General features: G+C 40.2%; 1 protein-coding gene across 1 annotated transcript in view; it reads right to left on the reverse strand.

The window, feature by feature from the left end:
• JMY (junction mediating and regulatory protein, p53 cofactor) overlaps window positions 1–11,747 on the reverse strand; it is a 55,806-nt gene extending 44,059 nt beyond the window's left edge. The window contains exon 1 of the mRNA XM_072359434.1: window positions 10,843–11,747. Coding sequence (XP_072215535.1) covers window positions 10,843–11,619 — 777 coding nt within the window. The 5' untranslated portion in view covers window positions 11,620–11,747. The remainder of the gene's footprint in view (window positions 1–10,842) is intronic.
• Between the last annotated feature and the right edge of the window lie 5,636 nt (window positions 11,748–17,383).

The following is a 17,383-nucleotide window of genomic DNA, read 5'->3' on the forward strand; positions in this document are numbered from 1 at the left end:
ACCAAACAAGCACTGAATGCATACAAAGCAAATCAGAATAGCAAAAAAAGAAAAAAAAAAAAAAAAAAAAAAAAAAAAGAAAAAGAAAAGAAAAGAAAAAAAATAGTAATGGGAAGTAAAATTGAAGCAGTATTTTAATACAGCCAACAGAGCCAAACATTACTTTCATGCATGCAATGTTACTGAACAATGAACTTTCTCTCCTTCCACCCAACACTCTAAATAGAAATCTCAGCAGTACATTCCACATATAACTTGGAACATCACAAGGCTTGTTTAAAGCTGCCAACTGACAACAATGTATGGCACACAAAATCTCTTCCTAAAAGCTAAAGAGGGGCATGTTAGCAAGTAAGTAAAAATGATCCACCTCCTTTTCTGTGAACAAGACAAATGTATGCAGAACAGCATAGTAAAGTTGCATTAATCTTAAGATGTTGAAGATGGAACTTGTCTAATCACCTTGTCTAATCATATAGTAAGATGTGGCTGTGCCACACCTGAATTATGCTGTTGTGTCAAGTGAGTAGCCATAAAACCCAGGTATTTGAATTTAGTATATTACTTTGAAACAACATAGCTACAAATAATTACATAAATCGTGCAAACAAAAGCTAATTATATAGGACTGCTAGACATTTTTCTGCTGTTAAGAACAAAGAAATAAGTATTTACACTGCAATGTAACTTGATGAGCAAGGTAAATACCTTACTTCAAAGTTAATATGGTACTCCAGATCTCCCTCAGTTTGGAACGGGTTAAAATAACTAAAACATAAAGTCACTAATGAATCACCAATCAGTTGGAATACAGCAACTTCAAACAAAAACTTCTATGTGACACCTCACCCTGAAGGCTTGGCAAAGTGCTGTCATGTACTAATGAGTTCTAAGGAACTTTTTCTGCAGTGGCCCAATCCCATTCCAGCTGCCCCCTTCCCCTCCCCATCCCCACCCCCCCCAAAAAAGCTCAAAACATACGGAACATATGTGATGCAAAGGGTTCATGCTGTGCCATTATATACATCAACTTTTAGTCCATGAACCCTATTCTTCTCTGCAATGCTACTTGGTAGAAAAGCATATAAAACTGTGTCAATACTGACAATCTATATAACAAGTATTTAATCATTTAATGTACTCATTAAATGCAAATTATTACTACACTATTCTAAAGCCCCTTTCTTTATGTAAGGCTTGCAATGTCAGGATAGACACACTGAGCCAAACCCACTCTGCTGAACAGCAAATAGTCTTCTGTGTAAACAAATGAGAGAATATGATGGGAACAGAAAAATTAAAACAATGCTATCAACATCACACTGAAGTTAACTTCTGTGACTCACACTTCCAGTGCAGAACTAGTAATCATCAGTGCAATGCAATAGGCCTGGTAGCAGATATTCTCAAATGGTTGATATTAAGGTAATGTTAGGTTTTAAAATCTAACTCAAAAGTAGTGAAGTGTTATGGCAACACCAGTTTCAAAGCCATACTAGGAGTGAATTTACTTTTTAAAGCTGAGCTGAGTTTATGGCTTGCTTTTACTGAAAGGATATCCCACTTCCTATCCCTCTTCCTACTTCCAGTTCCAGCCCCACTCCTTTTTCTCCCCTATTATCAGTTGCAACCCTTTCTCTGCTGCACTCAGTAACTTTGTTACTTGTCAGGAACTTCAACAAGCTAACCCAGCACCCAGCAGAAAGCTATTTCCCTTGGATTAGTTTACTGAAGTTTACACCCAGAGACAGCAATGTGCAAGAGGAAGGCACACCAAGAAGCAGGAGGGGCCCCACAATCTGCAAGCTGAGGTAGGTGATGCATTACAGCACAATCCATCTTTTCACCTCCCTACATCTGTGAAGATGATGGGTATCTTTAAACCCTAGACAACAGCTCACAGGTAACTTTAATGGTTTAACATTGTTTCAACCTCCACAGCCATTTTATGCAATGGTAAAGTCACACAAAAAGCCGAGTCTAAATGGGAAGCACAAATTCGTAAAGTTTATAAGATAAAATAATAAATATATATTATTTAGAAGTTGAATACAACATTAAAAGCAATCAATAAAAAGGCCACTATTACTTTTTAAACTCTGATATATGAAGAAACTCCTGAAATCGCAACATTGCATGATATGGTTTACCTCCTACTCTAGTAGCAAATACCGCATAAATAGCAGGCTATAAATTACCTTCACAACATGAAAACATTTCAGAAGAAATTTTAACTATTATCAGATGAACACAGATTTCTATCCATCTGGATCAGTTTTCTTCCTCCTTTCATGGCAAGTGAGAGGAAAAGAATGTGATACATAAATAAAATACACATGATACAACAACATGATAAAACACAGTTGAAACATTACATACATTTCCCAATTAAACACTTCCAATACCTGAAGTAGTTCAGGATTTTTAAATTTTTTAATTTTTTATTATTATTATTGTTATTAATTTTATTTTTAATTCCACCAGAGATTGTTTATTTTCCTGGATTAAACCACTCTGGAATAACAAAGGATTCAATCAGAAATTCTAAGAACTGATGACTGTAAGCAAACATCACACTACTTCCAGGTTTGAATAACTTTCTTAGAGCAGCAAACTGCACCTACTTGGGCTCTGAAGCCACAGAGTTATTTGAAGATATGTTATAACCTTTTAGAAATGTCTAAAACTACAGATTTTCTCCCTCGGAAGCTTCACATCAGAAATCAGCAGAAATCAGAACTGCTGCTTTTTTTTTTTTTTTTTCCAGATTTCCTTAAAATTGATACAGTACACACATGCAGTTTTCATCGAGGTGTTAAAAACTGACAAGACCCACTAATCTAAATTAGTATCTCTTTAGCAATGGGGCTTGACTAGGAAATCTGCAGAGGCACCTTCTAACATCATAATCTATGATTCTGAATTACTGAAAAACTCTCCCTACAGTATCTGAAAGAAAAGCCACTATGCAAGGCTACTGTGCAAAAAAGTAGAGCACTACTCATTTTAGATGACCTGCATACATTGCCTGCAAGTCATGGCAAACAAATCTGAACTAATGACTTGAACACTTTTCAAAGGAAAAATAATCCAGGTTCCCTACACTGATATCACAGCACTGCTTTTTTCCAAAGGAAGGCCATGTAAATGGCTGTTTACAAATGCATGTTGGTAAGTAACATAACAGTTGTACAAAGCAAATAATCACTTTCAGAATTGAGAGGAAAAAAAGAAGAGCAGAACAGGCTGGTGAATAGAAGTGTTCTGCAACATCTCTTCTTGAACAACTATTTGACAAAAATAAATAATAGTAATAATAATAGAAAATTATTCAGTGAGCATTCAAATTTTTCTGAGTGTGTAATGTTTGTCTGTCCTACACAGGACAGAAAAAAATCCATATCCATTTGATAATTTTTATTATACAAATACAAAAGGCAGAAAGAAAAAAAAAAAAAAAAAAAAAAAAAAGAATAAAAATGGAAATGCAGACATAGGGGCTTATGGGTAAAAGGTTTCTTAACCTCTGTCACAACTTCTGGGATGAGTCAGCTGACTCATAGGCAGATAATCAGCAGGACTTTCTTTACATCTAATCTCAGTAGTGCCACATGACAGTTTTCAAAAATCAGTGTGCCAGGGAGCTGACTTCACATTGAAGCACTTTTCTGGCTACAGCTGTAAGAGTTTAGAAGTAAAATCCAAACTGCACAGAAGAGCCTCCAATTAGAAATTACCAGGAATCAAGAACATGGATGAAAGTAGAGGTCAGAAAACAAGGAGAGGTTTATGAATATGTCACAAGTTAAAATATAGCCCTATGTGTTAAAATTCTTCATAGAGTCTTCAGACAAGCTCAATGGCTTGGTTCATATTTCAGGCCCAAATTCTTCAGAAAATGGAAATTAGACAAGTTTCAACAACAAACTAATTAAGGCAGAAACACACTTCCCTAATAAATTTACACATAACTGGAAGATACTATGAGATCATCCAATCTCCTACCCAACAAATTTAGACTATTTCCTACGTTTTTATAATGCCATTTCCAGTTATGCATGGGCTTTAACAATTGTTCTTAGACACTACCTCATATACTTGCAGATACCATTAACAGATTTTTGATGAAACTGAACTGCTACTTCTCATAATGGAACAACAGTTAGTTTCCCCTAAAATATTCTTGCACATTTACTATTAAATAGTATCATATGTAATGCAGGGATTTTGATTTTTGGTGAACTATTCAAGATTCTTATTCTGAAAGGATGTAGAAGCATTAGTAACACACAAAATGAATAACTCAAACCATTCCAGAAGTATATCAGCTTAGGCTCCTTTCCTCAAAAACATCAAGATCAGTATATACAGTATAGTTAAATCTACATGTGCCACTAGCCTTATATGCCCCTTCCCTGTAGTACTATCATGCTGAACAGCAATAAAGCACAATGCTCAACTTCTAACACAATATAACAGAGTATCTTACTTACAAGCTATCTATTGCATTTTAAATTAATTAAAATAAATTAAAAGTTTTTTATTGGTTCCCTCCCCCCTACCCCCCCTAAAGAAATACCACTGATCACCTTCTGGTAGTATCTTATAGAAAGAAACATAGGAAGATGCAATTAATAGAATCTGCTTTCTTCTTCTAAGCCTACCTATATAATACTATCTTGGAAACCAAGGAGAGAAAAAACTTACTGGATAGTGAAAGCAGCTTTAAAAGGCATTGTCCTGTAAGACATTAAACAGAGGAGAAGGAAAACAATGCTAGCAAATGGATTAAAATGTGCAAGACAAAGAAATGTAAATAAAAAGGGAGGAAAAAAAAAAAAAAGACTCAACTCTATATCGAGAAGTGCTTTCCTTGCACACATCCTACAAGCCTCTTCAAAGTATTCTCACATATGAAAATGCTCCAACTGGCTAACAGCTAGAACAACCTCAAAAAAAAAAAAAAAAAAGACATCTCTCTCCACATCTAGAGAAAGAAACAAGTTTCGAAAGTAATATCAAATAAATGTCTCATCAGAATACTTCCAACTACAATATTAAGATGCTTCCTCAACCCCAATTCTCACTGCTAACCAGAGCACGTATTCCACTTTATTTCATTTTTCCTTTCTTCCCAGGTATTTGAGTAGGGAAGAAAAACATGAGACAGACTGGCAAACTGATGCATTTGTTTTCTAAACATTAGGTCTAAGCTTACTAAACATCATCCTGAATAGTACTGATATGTTCTACAGGAAGTATTACTCTTTTTTTCATGGAGTACTTAAATTCTGTCAAGGAAAACTCAATTTTACAGTCTGACTTGCTTTTCATTGTGCATACAGCATGTATAAGTCTCAAAGAAATGTAAGAAATGTACATTATTTTAAAAATTTCAATGTTTACAGAAACAGTAGCAGTACACACCTTCAGCAGAAAAGCAAGCATTTAGTTGGGAAGATATCAAACAGAAGAAGGAAGAAAAATAAAAGACTTCCAGATAAAAGATAAAGTTATTTTGCTTCAGACTTAGGAGGTTTTAATTCACAGACTAAAGTGAAAACAACATGGTAGTAAGATGGTCCAATGTACTCTAAATACTAAATTCCTAGAAGGCATTTCAAAACGTGTATTTTAAAATGGCATGTAGTAACAGCTATGATTTTCAGCAACAGGGTCCACCATATGATTAAACTGCTGAGGTACTTGTTCACCCTTGCTGCTAAAGAGAACCAAGCATCTCTCAAGGTATACAGCCCTCTCAACTTCACTTCCATGACTTTCAGTAATATCAAATCCTTATAAAAAGCATTTAACTTGTAACATTTATTTACATACACAGAACACATTTCAGAAATTCTCTGAAATTCCAAAATTTAGAAACTTCTAAAAGCGAAATAGCTACCTGCCTTACACTTCCATCATCTGCAGAAAATGAAGGGAAGAACCACTACACATTTGATTCTGCTTTTGTTAAGATACATACTCACTACTGTATACTGGGTATACTTACAGAACAAGTTAGGTGTGCACTTCCAGACACTAAAATGCCAAACATGTAAAATGTTTATTACTTCAAGACTACTCTATAACAGCCAGAAGAGACTGCTAATAACTACAACTGCTGATTAGGTAAATAGGACAATGATGGCCTTCACGAACACTAAGTAAAAAACATCTTTGGTTGGACAGCAACAGGTATGAGGCAGAGTAGTATGCTCACAGAGCCGTTCTTACTACAAGCGTGGGGCTTATTTACCTGCTGTACAGAGCACACCCTACAACTAGTGACACACTGTGTTTCAGCTAGTACTAACTTACTTTACAAAATACTTTACAAAGTATTCAAAATGAATCTAAACAGTTTGACTGAAGAGAGAGAGAGGAAAAAAGAAAAGAAAAAAGTATTACCTCTGTAACTACTGAGTACATAAAAACAGACCTCAAACAAAAATGGGCTACATATCCAGAATACTCAGCAATACTCTGCTGTCCCATGACACCTTTCGCATCTCCAAAATCTGTTGTAGCTAACATCCAAGATTCAGTTTTCTGTACCTCTTTCATGGAGGTGTTACACCAGTTTTGATGGAAACACCACTGCCAGTGGTTTTATTCTGTTGGTTTTTTCTTTGTTGTTGTTGTTTGTTTTTTGTGCTAGTGCAGTAAGTACCCTCCAAACCACTATGGATTACTTAATTCTGGATAATTTAATACCTTGATGTTGAAATCTTCCTAAATCACAATGTTCCGAGCAGATAATTGAATACAAACAGGTCACTTTACCTGTGGAAAACTAAGTTTTGTGAGAGTGCCTCACTATCAACATAGCTACCAACAAGGAAGAAGGTAACAGAAAAGTTTCCCGTAAAAGAAACAAACAAATGAAGAAATAAAAAACATCCCAGCAACAGCACACACACAAAAAAAAAACATTTTCTTCTTAAAAAGAAGTGGTTACTGTAACAAAATACATTAAAAAAAAATGATTTTTTTTTCTTTTGTAAACCTTTCTAGTCCCAAGAAAATTAAGTCAACCAACATAAAACTGAAGTTCACACAGTTAGTGAGAGTGTTTAATATTGCACTGAACAAGGGGGACGCTGCAAGCCCCAAGGCACTCCTAAGTTAGACACTGAAAACAAGATGCTCTCAGAACTTCTGAACCAAACCACCTACTGACACATTTATGAGCTTTCATACAGGACCAACACAAAGGAACCCAGAGAACAGACATGCAGAATGGTCTTTCAGTCTGCCTACAGTAAATAAGAATCCACAGGTTACACAGAGAAACAGCAATATGAAAGCAAGTCTGTGACTGGTTTTATAACTGGCATTCAGTGTCACCTGCCAAATTTCAGACTGCTGCAGCATTTGTGCTCTAAGAAAAAGAAATTTACAGGTACCATTAATTCAAACATGCCAAAGTAGGCATGAATTGTAAAGAGAGGCTTTCTTACTTACAATTTGCTACGCAAGAGCAAGAAAAGGATCAGCACACAATAGAACATGTTTGTTGGCACAACTATGCCACCCAGCCCTGTTAATCACAGTTTATACTAACAGCAGTTCTTATTCAGTAAAACTGTGACGACATTCAACCTTTTGCCAACACAGCTATGACAAATATGTAGTAACCATCTTCGATATTACAATGTCCACAAAGATTTACAAGCATGAACACTTAGCCTGAAAAGGTCCTCCCAAATTATAGCAGCCATGAAACTGTCAGTAACGAGTAGAGAAAACAACCTTTTCTGCCTTCTAGATACAAAATGTTAAGGTCTTAGAAACACTGGCTAAGAAGCCAATGCCAAAGAATAATTTGGTGGTATCCACTGTTTTGAAACAGTAACATCTTTTTATCTGGTCATTAACTGGTTTTACATCTACTTGGGAGTTCAGTTCTCTATCTGAGCGCCCGAGGAATTTTTAAACAGGCATAAATTTTAATAAACCAGGGCTCCAAATAACAGACTAGTAGTTTAAAAACAAAAACAAAAAAGAGGCAGAATAACTCCCTTAGATATGAGAATTCGCTTTGACATAATTGTTCCTAAGTTATTATAGAATTAATAGTTTTGTCTGGAAAAAAGATGGTGCTATTTCAAACCACTGAGTTATGCAGAAGAAAATAATTCCATGTCACACAACTACTCTGCAACTATTGTTCCTCTCATCTTGGGTCTGTTTCTAGTTGTAACATTCTTCTGGCCTACCAAAGGCTTATAATTGTGACAGAGATAAAAATGCCTATTACAAAAAGCAACAACGATTAATTACTGTGAGAACAAACTGGAGCAACAGATGGCCACATAGGGGAGGCAGAAGCAATGAACAAGAGAGGTTCTGCTGTTCACTTTGTCCCTTCATATCAAAAAAAACATAAGCATAAGAAACTGTAAGCACTTCTGAAGTAATACTGTAACTGTACGCAGAAAATTGTCCTGGAAAAAGAGATACAGGAAGTAATTATAAGCCTCAGAAGCACAGCTTACCATGTTAAACCAAAGTCTTGGCATTCTAAACTTGTATTTAATGCAGTATTAAGTAAACGAAAGTCTTCTATATTAATTATGCTCCTCCTCATTATTTCAGTTGCCAATGGCCTTCACTCCCTTCTCCACTTCTTCAAAAGCTCTTTTAGAAGTGAAATTTAAAAGTAAAATGCTTAAAATTATTAATTCAACTAATCCAACATTCTCAACAGCTAACAGGCAGATTTCAGGTATGCCTAGAAAAGTAAATCGAACTGTGAGATGGAACGCTGAATCAGTAGGTCCTACCTAAAACTATGAGAAACTTTTACTTCATAAATACCAACACCCATCATCCATTGCTTCATTTGCCTAAAATTCAATGGCAGACAATATTAGAACGTGCTTCAAAGAAAGACACTGTGGACCAAGTAAACCACTAACAAGTAAGGAAAAGAGAAACTTGAGAGCCAAAAGGGAAAGGGCAGGTCATTCTATTGGTTTCTTTTCTTAAACATGAACTACCTTTAATTAAAGAAGGATTGATTTACACAATGGACAGTGACAGAAGTACAGCTTAGTGACACAAGGCACACTAGTAGATTCCATGAGAAAGGGCCACTGTGCTGTAGTCAAGTACACAAACAAGATCTACCATTTTGTCTGCACCAGACTCTGAACATTAAACAGAGAAGAGTATGCTTATGGATAAAGCTTGTAGTGACTACTGATAACTGATATATCTTTTGACTGCAGCACTGGTGCTAATAAGATCAAAGTTGAGATTCTTCAAGAAGCAAATAGTTCTTGCACAGTAATTTTGAAAGTGTGTTTCTTCAAAAACACCATGCACTTAGAATTAGATAGCCAGTATCCAAACTCCACTTTAACAGGAACATTTCTCATACTGATCAGCTACTCCCAAAAACTGCTCAGCAGAAGGCCAAGTGAATCTAGACACATGTTACCAATCATTTATGCAGCCAAAAGTGGTAGATGATACAATTCCAAATGCTCTGGATTAAAACCTCCGCAGAACATTGTTAGACTTATGCCTAGCAGTATGCAATAATTAACAGTGATGAATTCAGCCCTTTAAATAGCAATGGGAAAAAATAATTAAAAAAAAATAAAATCACAAGGATATATGCTAACTTAACAGTTTGGAAATAAACTTGTATCTGACAGTGCTGCACTGAAATGCCCTTGTCATGATTTCATCACTGAAAAGACAAAATACTCTGTAATCACTACAGAAACCATAGAATCCTACTCAGACTCAACACTATGTCACTTACACATAAGACCATAGGCTGTCACAGATTAAAAAAAAAAACAACAAACAAAATAAAACAACATCATTCACCACCACACATTTCTGAAAACACAACACTATAGGATACACGTGGGTCACAGAAACAGCTAAACTTGATTTAAAGCCATACAGCAGAACCTTTATAGCATTTACAAAAACCAAAAATGCCACATGATTCACACACGCAGTCACACCTAGACCTTGTGCGTTCTGCATAAGGCCACTGAAGTACCAAAACTAGAATCTCCTTTTCAACAAGGCAAATCTAAGGTCTCATATACCCTAAAGTATAGCAAAATGTATCTAAAAAAACACTCTCACATGCTGAGTCCCTCAAGTATAGCAAAAAATATATTAAAAAAAAAAAACAAAACAAAAAACAACAAACATCACATGCTGAATCCAGAAACTATTGGAAACAACCTCCTTAAATGCTTCTGCCTGAGCAGTAAGGTATGAGGAAGCAAGACAGCACATCCAGCAGCACCTGAGGCCCGTCAGACACTGGCAATGTGCAGAGCTCTTGCTAGGACCAGATCTCTCTTGCTGAAAACTCAACTCTGAGAACTCACCAAGGCTATGCAACCACTGTAGCTATGCCAGTGCTACAGGACATAATCTCAATTCAAATACCAGATTCAACACCCAGAGCCCAAATTCTTTGGCCTCCAGTGATTAAACTGTATTATCAAAATAAACACCACATGTTGCTGCTCTTATTAAACAGGATCCAAACCCATCTTAGCGCAAAGCAACACAACAGCATACGTCTGGCAGCAAGACTTTGCCAAACCCCCAAGATCTGTGCTCACAAACGTCTGCATTTAATTGAGAGTAAAGAAACGAGCCACACCAAGCTGAGACTGAAATTTGCACCTTTTAAATCCTGGCCCTGGAGACTTCAGAAAGAAGTCCCCTGCTCCTGCTCATCCGTGGCTCAGTCAACTCTGCCAAGACAGACAGGCCCAAGTGCAACGAACTACTACAGAAAGAGTCACAGAGGAAGGGAAAGGTAACACCGAGGTGCAGACCGCGTTGGAACCTCACCTCTTGGATCCGCCTGCGGGCCCGCTGCAGCACCTCCTCGTAGCCCTTCTGCCGCAGCTCGCTCAGGCTCTCATAGTACTCCTCGGGGTCGTCGGTCTCGGTGAAGAGCACCTGCGAGAGGATCTTCCATCCGCAGGTGTCCAGGCTGTGCACCAGGTAGACCTGCAGCCGGTAGCACAGCGCGTCCATCTCCTGCTCCGAGAGCTCCGGCGCCCCGAACAGCACGGTCCACATGCCCGAGGGCTCCTCAGGGAAGGCGGGCAGGTAGGGCTCCAGCTCCGAGTTCACCGAGCAGAGCTGCTGGTGCACGGCGCGCAAGTCTTGGAAGGAGAACAGTCCGGCCCAGCTGCACTCCTCCCCCGCGGGCTCCGCGTCGAGAGCGCCCGCCTCGGCCGCCTCCTCCTTGCCCAGCTCCAGCACTTCCATCTCCTCGGCTGCCGCCTCCGCGCCCCGCGCCGCCCTGCGCGCCGGGCCGCCCCTGGAGGCGCGCAGCGGGCTGCCGGGCAGCGCTTCGCCCCGTTCGGCGCGGGGCAGCAGGGCGGGCTCGGCGCCCCTGCGCGCCGCGGGGCTGGAGGCCTTGGGGGCGGCGCGGGCCTCGCGGGAACCGCTGCGCTGGCGCTGCGCCGTGCGGTTGTGGCAGGTGATGGCGAACTTGCCCTCGATCTCATTCCAGGCCACGATAAAGACAAACTTGTGCTTCTCCCGCTCCTGGAAAGCGTGAGGCCTCACGGCCACCCAGTCGGCCTCCAGCGTCTCCTCTAGCGCGAAGGCGGACATGGCGCTGCGCGGCCGCCTCCCCCCGCTCCGCTCCGCTCCCGTCCCGTCGGCCGCCCCCGCTCGCCGGCCGGCCGGCAGCCCGCAGCCCTCGCCGCTCACCGCCCACCGCCAGCCATCTTAGAGCGGGCGGGGGGGGGGGAAGAAAGAAAGGGGGCGGCTGGCGTCGCGCAACGGGAGCGATGCGCCGCGTCCCGGCACGGAAGGAGAAGGAAGAGGAACCGCCGGCAGGCCCGCGGCCGAGCTCACGCCGCCCACCGCCGCCGCGGCGCACAATGCCCGGCGCCCCCCGCTCAGGTACTGCCGCACGTCACGTGGGGCGGGATCTGTTTACAAGCGGCGGTGGCGCTGCGGCAACTCAACGCCGCGCCCGCCGAGCTCCGCCCTCCGCCCCGCCAGGCGCCGTCCCCATTGGCTGCCGCAGCCGTAGCGCCGCCCGCCCCCTTCCGCCGGCCGCGTCCCGTCCTGGCGCTCCGCAGGGTGGGCGGGGATTGGGCGACGGCCGCCCCTTCCCGCGGACGTACAATGCGGCCGTTCAGCCGCGCGCTGGGCATGATGGGAGCGGCACGTGCCGCGCCGCCGCCGTGAGTGGGCCGGCCCGCGGGGGGGGGGCGTGATCCGAGGGAGAGCGTTAGCCGGGATCGTGCTGCCCTTTGGGGTGTTCTGCTTCACTTTGTGCGGAAATGGGAAAAAATAAAGATAAAAACGAATCGGTCCTAACAGACTTGCATCGGAAATAGGGTAGGCGATGTGTGCTGACCCACCTGTGATGCTGTTGTTCCCCCGCAATTTAGGGGAAGCTGGGGGATAAAGTGTTTTCAGTTGAGTTTGTGGAGAGGCAGAGTGAGTCACCATCTCCCTTGCTCTAAAGTTAGCATGCTGACTAGCATCCTGCCCTCGGGGACTGAAGTGCCCCAGGAGCCGCTGACAGTCCAGCCGTTCTCTGGTCATTAACTGAGCAACCTCGTGTTCAGGAGAGTCACATATCAAATACCGAAAGTGGCTGCTGTTAGAAAAAAGAAGGAAATGACAGCTCAGCAGCCAGAGGAATGGGCAGAAGTGGGCTCTGCTAATGGCGATGGTGTTTGCTTTACATCTGAGGGAACGATATCTTTACTAGTGCTGTAAATCAGCGCAGGTCAGAACGTCTGTGAAATTATCTGGAAGATTCGATTATAAGCAGCACGTAAGCGACCGTGCAGGCAAATGATAATACATTGGTGGAGGAACTGTACTCCGACTGTTAGGTATTCAGAAACAAGTTTGCAGTGGATGATAGAAAACAGCAGTCCAATTTTGTCATTAGAAATGCATGAAAGAAAAGATGTAAAAAATGAAGATGTGCTTATTTCTGTGTGAATATATACACGCATGAACACAGGCCTAAGAAAAATGAACATGGATTTAAGGTTCCTCATCAGGCAAAGGATCAGAGTCCTAGCATTTCAAGTATGCTACTGCAGAGGCCAAGGTCTTTGAAGCAGTGTTAGCCTGGCTGTTCTTGGATAACTGATGGACAAGCCATTAGAATTTAAAGCAGATATTAGGTAAATGCAGCATTTGGGAGCTGGATGACAATTAGTCTGAAGCTTGATAAGTTTCTGATAGGCCTGTTCTCATGCAGCAGAAAAGCTGTGCAGTCAGGTCTCAAGAGCTGTTGTATATTGCCAAAGTTGTACTCCCAGGGGAAAAATAATAATAAAAATACAAAGAAGTGGCAACTTTTCAAAATCACATTATTAAGGAGCACTCAGTAACCTTTATAGCAACTTCTTTATTGTTGGTCACTCATAACTTGTCACTCAAAGTCATAAAGGGCAGGCTTTCCTGATTTTGTTGTTTTGTTCTTAAGAGTGACTAAGGTAAATATGTCAATGAACTTTACTGAGTAATACAGCAAAAAATTAAAATGACTTTCTTAAAGGCTAGGAACAAGGATTGTGGTGGAGTCTGCTGATATCCCTGGGCTGCCTTAAGAAGATTGTTTCCAGCAGGCTGAGGGAGATGAGGCCATACCTCAAGTGCTGTGTGTAATGCTCGTCCCCTAGTGTGACAAGCACTACTGGAGAGAGTTCAACAGCAGGCCATGAAAATGATGAAGGGCCTGGTGCTCCTGTTCAGTGAGGAGAGGCTGAGAGAGCTGCACACCCTACAGCCTGGAGAAGAGGAGACTTAGCAGGATCTCATTGATGTCTATTAAATACTTGAAGAGAAAGTGCAAAGGGGATGAAGCCGGGTTCTTTTCAGTTGTGTCGTGTGCCAGGACAAGAGGCAGTGGGCACAAACAGGATCATAGGGAGTTTCTGCTGAACATCAGGATGCACTTCTGTATTGTGTGGACAGCTGAACTCTGAGACAAGTTGACTATAGTATCTCCATCCTTGGAGATACTGAAAAGCCCTGTGGACATGGTCATGCTTGAGCAGGGAAGGTGTACCAGATGACATCTGGAGGTCCATTCCAGCCTCAACCATTCTGTGATTCAGTGCTCTTCATCACTAAGAAGTCAGTTAAATAGCATCCAATGAGCTCAGCCTGATCAACCTGACTTGTGATTGATTTCCACAGTTTAGAAAAGTGGAAAGTTTGTGGTAACTGAAACAACTACTGGAGAGTGTCTTTGTCTCCTAAGAGGATCTGACTACCTAGAGAGAAACAAGCTGTCACACTACAGTGTGTGCAGATCCCATCACTAAACTGGAAACCATGCATGAGAGACCTAGTTAACCTTATTAGTGGGGATATTGGAAGTAGCAGTTACTCAGTCAACAAGCTAGATTATTATGTTTCAAAGGGACAAAGGTTTCTGAGAGCCACAAGCATTCTATTGCTAGCGAGATGAAATGTAAGCTTGGGAATTTAATTGATGTCATGTTATTTTTTTTAAGAATTGGGTCAAGTGCCAGAACTTTTATACAGGGAGTACTTTGAGTCATTGCTATCCCTGGGCAGGCTCCAAGCAGTGATTTTTAATAGGATTTTGTGCTAGTGAGCCAATGATAAATAGACTTCCTTGAGTTTCTCTGTACTTCTTTCTGCCTTGCAGTTTCATTTACCTGAGCCAACTCTCAGACCAGACAGTTTTCAAATATGATCTCAGTTCAGATTGGTGTTGGGAAAACAAGGAAACTATGGAATAGAAATTCAGCAGTGAAGGAGATAGACTGAAAGTTTCTCATCTCTATTAACTGTAGGAAGTTAATATGCATTTTAATGCATATTAATAATTTTATTTAATTAAATATGCATTTAATGCCTAGGAAGATCCATACATAGTAAAAGGGCTGGTAACAGGATGAAACCCTATGGAATTGCATGCATGTACTTGTGCATGTGTTGGGTGGGTTAGTAACTTCCTGTCATAAAAGGCTGAGTCCTCTGTGGATTGAATAACCTGTGGTCTCATCCAGTGCTGTCTAAATTGGCATCTGCGTACTGATATTATGAACAAAAACAGAAATACTCCCATCAGTATTTATACAAACATTCCAGCTAATGTGTGATTCCTGAGGATTGCTTGGGCTGAAACACCATTCTCATTTTGAATCTTTGAACACCTTGGATAAACTAGTTTTGGTATAAACTGCTTTTTGAGAAAACAAGGCCTCATCTGGGGAACCTAATTTTAAGTTTAATAATTCCAAACTACTACTGTTGCAATATGATTTATGTCCCTCTGGACATAATAGTGTCCCTGTTATGCTGTGATCTCAGCTGTACCATTCTTTACAGTAGCTGAGATAGAGAGTGGAAGATATTCCTTAATGTGCTTTAAAGTGCTTAGCAGTGTGAGTGTGAGTATCTTTAGGTGTCCTGAAGTTGATTGTAGCTATTGTGTTAACACAAGTATTGCAGATAAGCACTTTTTAACAGGTTTCTGTTGAAAGTGTAATTCAAATTTTAGTGTGGGCAAGCCAAATAAAAATGTCTGTTTGTTGTTAGTGGGAGTCTTTTTCTGGCAAAGGTTTAGGAGTGTTTTTCTAGACAATGTCGGTGTGAAGCAAGATTAGAAGCTGGCTACATGAAAGCACTATTGAATGTGTGATGGTTTAGTAGCACTCATTTAACAAAAAACACACTTTCTATTTGTTTTACCTACACTTGAAATTCTGCAAATGACTACCCTTACCAACTTTGATATAAGAAAAATTTTGGGGTAGTTTCCAAGTATAATGAATCACATTGGGCGGAGGAAAAAGTATAGCTGCAGTGTATGTAATAGTCCATCCATCTTATAAAGGAAGACTGAATATTTTTTATATTTATGCTGGCTCCAAACTGAGGAATTTTCTGCAACCAAATATTATTGCAGTGGATAACATGTGGAGTTATTACTGCATGGTAAACTTTACAAATGTGTGATTAAGTTGAGCTGCTGAGAAAACCCAACAGTTTAAATGCAGATCAGTCTTTTCTTGAATGAAATCATTCATAAAAGCCAGTATTTTCTCTCTAGCCAAATGAGAAGACTTATGCTCTTAATTTGTGTAAGTGGCAATGGAGAAAAATATGTTGGCAGTGCTCAAGTAACCCCTCCCAGGAAGCTGAGATGGTAAAAAATCCATTTTCAACTTAGATGTACTATCATAGTTGGAAAATTCTAATTTTAACAAGACTTTTACTAAACTATCTAAAAGTAGTCAGCAGTCTCTTTGGCAAATACAAAAACATCTGCCATAGGAGACACAGTTAGAGCAGTCCTGTCTTTCAGGCTGGGTGAGTTGGGAATGATGGTGTTTGCAGCTCTCTTTAGTGGTTTACAAGGCAATTCTGCAACTTGTTTGTTTACAGAAACTATATTCCTATGTGCTCCACCCAAGTACATGGGAATAAAGAAAATGATCCTGGTGACAGAAAGGACAATTAGGAGTTCTGAAAAAGCAATTTTTAAAAAAAGTTGTTTTAAGAAATTCAGGGAATATTTCTAACTTTTTTTTTTTTTTTTCCCTTTAATTTCTTATAATTAAACAATGATAATTGTTTCAGTTCCCTAGAAGTTGCATTTTCTTTGAGGACAAGAGTGAAAAAATCTAGTCTGAAATATTTTGAGAAATAAAGAAAATGCTTTCTTGGCTCTGAACACAGTGTGTCAACAAGCACAGCAATATAAAGACTGTAGTAGCATTGGAAGCTGTTATTCAAGGAAAGAGGAAGCAATACATTTAGCCACATCCACAATTTAACTGAGTCAATCAAGAACATTTGTAAGTAGGCAGGGAAAGCCCCAAACCACAGAACAGGCATTGAGTTATAACAGACAAAATACCTACATAAAACTAAAAAAAAAAAAAAAAAAAAAAAAAAAAAAGGAAATTATAGCTCTTGTAGTAGTGAATACAGTCTGCCTTCTTTTTACTCATGTAGCATTTGACAAGAAAGCCATTTGGATGTTTTTAAGTAGCCTTAGAGTTTCCATCTTCTCTGTGTCTGATTTGCAGTTAGATTCATAGACTGAGAGCCTGATCTATCTACAGGATCACATGAGGCCTACACTAAAATACATCTATTGTATGGAAAAGTACTTATCTGAGGATTTCTGACCTGACTTTTGGATGGAGAGAGCATGTTGAAGACCACTTAGCTTTTGATTTAGCATCTGATCCTAGGACTTCCCATAAACATGTAAGCCGCTCTTCCTTTGGTCTAAAAGCCTTGAATCCTCTATGAGTCGCTCTTACTTCCAATACATTTCCAGGCCATCTGACCCCACCAAAATTCTGCCGGACTTGTGTCACTGCAATATACACTGGCTGAGATGAGCATAACA

The sequence above is a fragment of the Excalfactoria chinensis genome, chromosome Z, assembly GCF_039878825.1.
Source record: "Excalfactoria chinensis isolate bCotChi1 chromosome Z, bCotChi1.hap2, whole genome shotgun sequence".
Lineage (NCBI taxonomy): Eukaryota > Metazoa > Chordata > Aves > Galliformes > Phasianidae > Excalfactoria > Excalfactoria chinensis.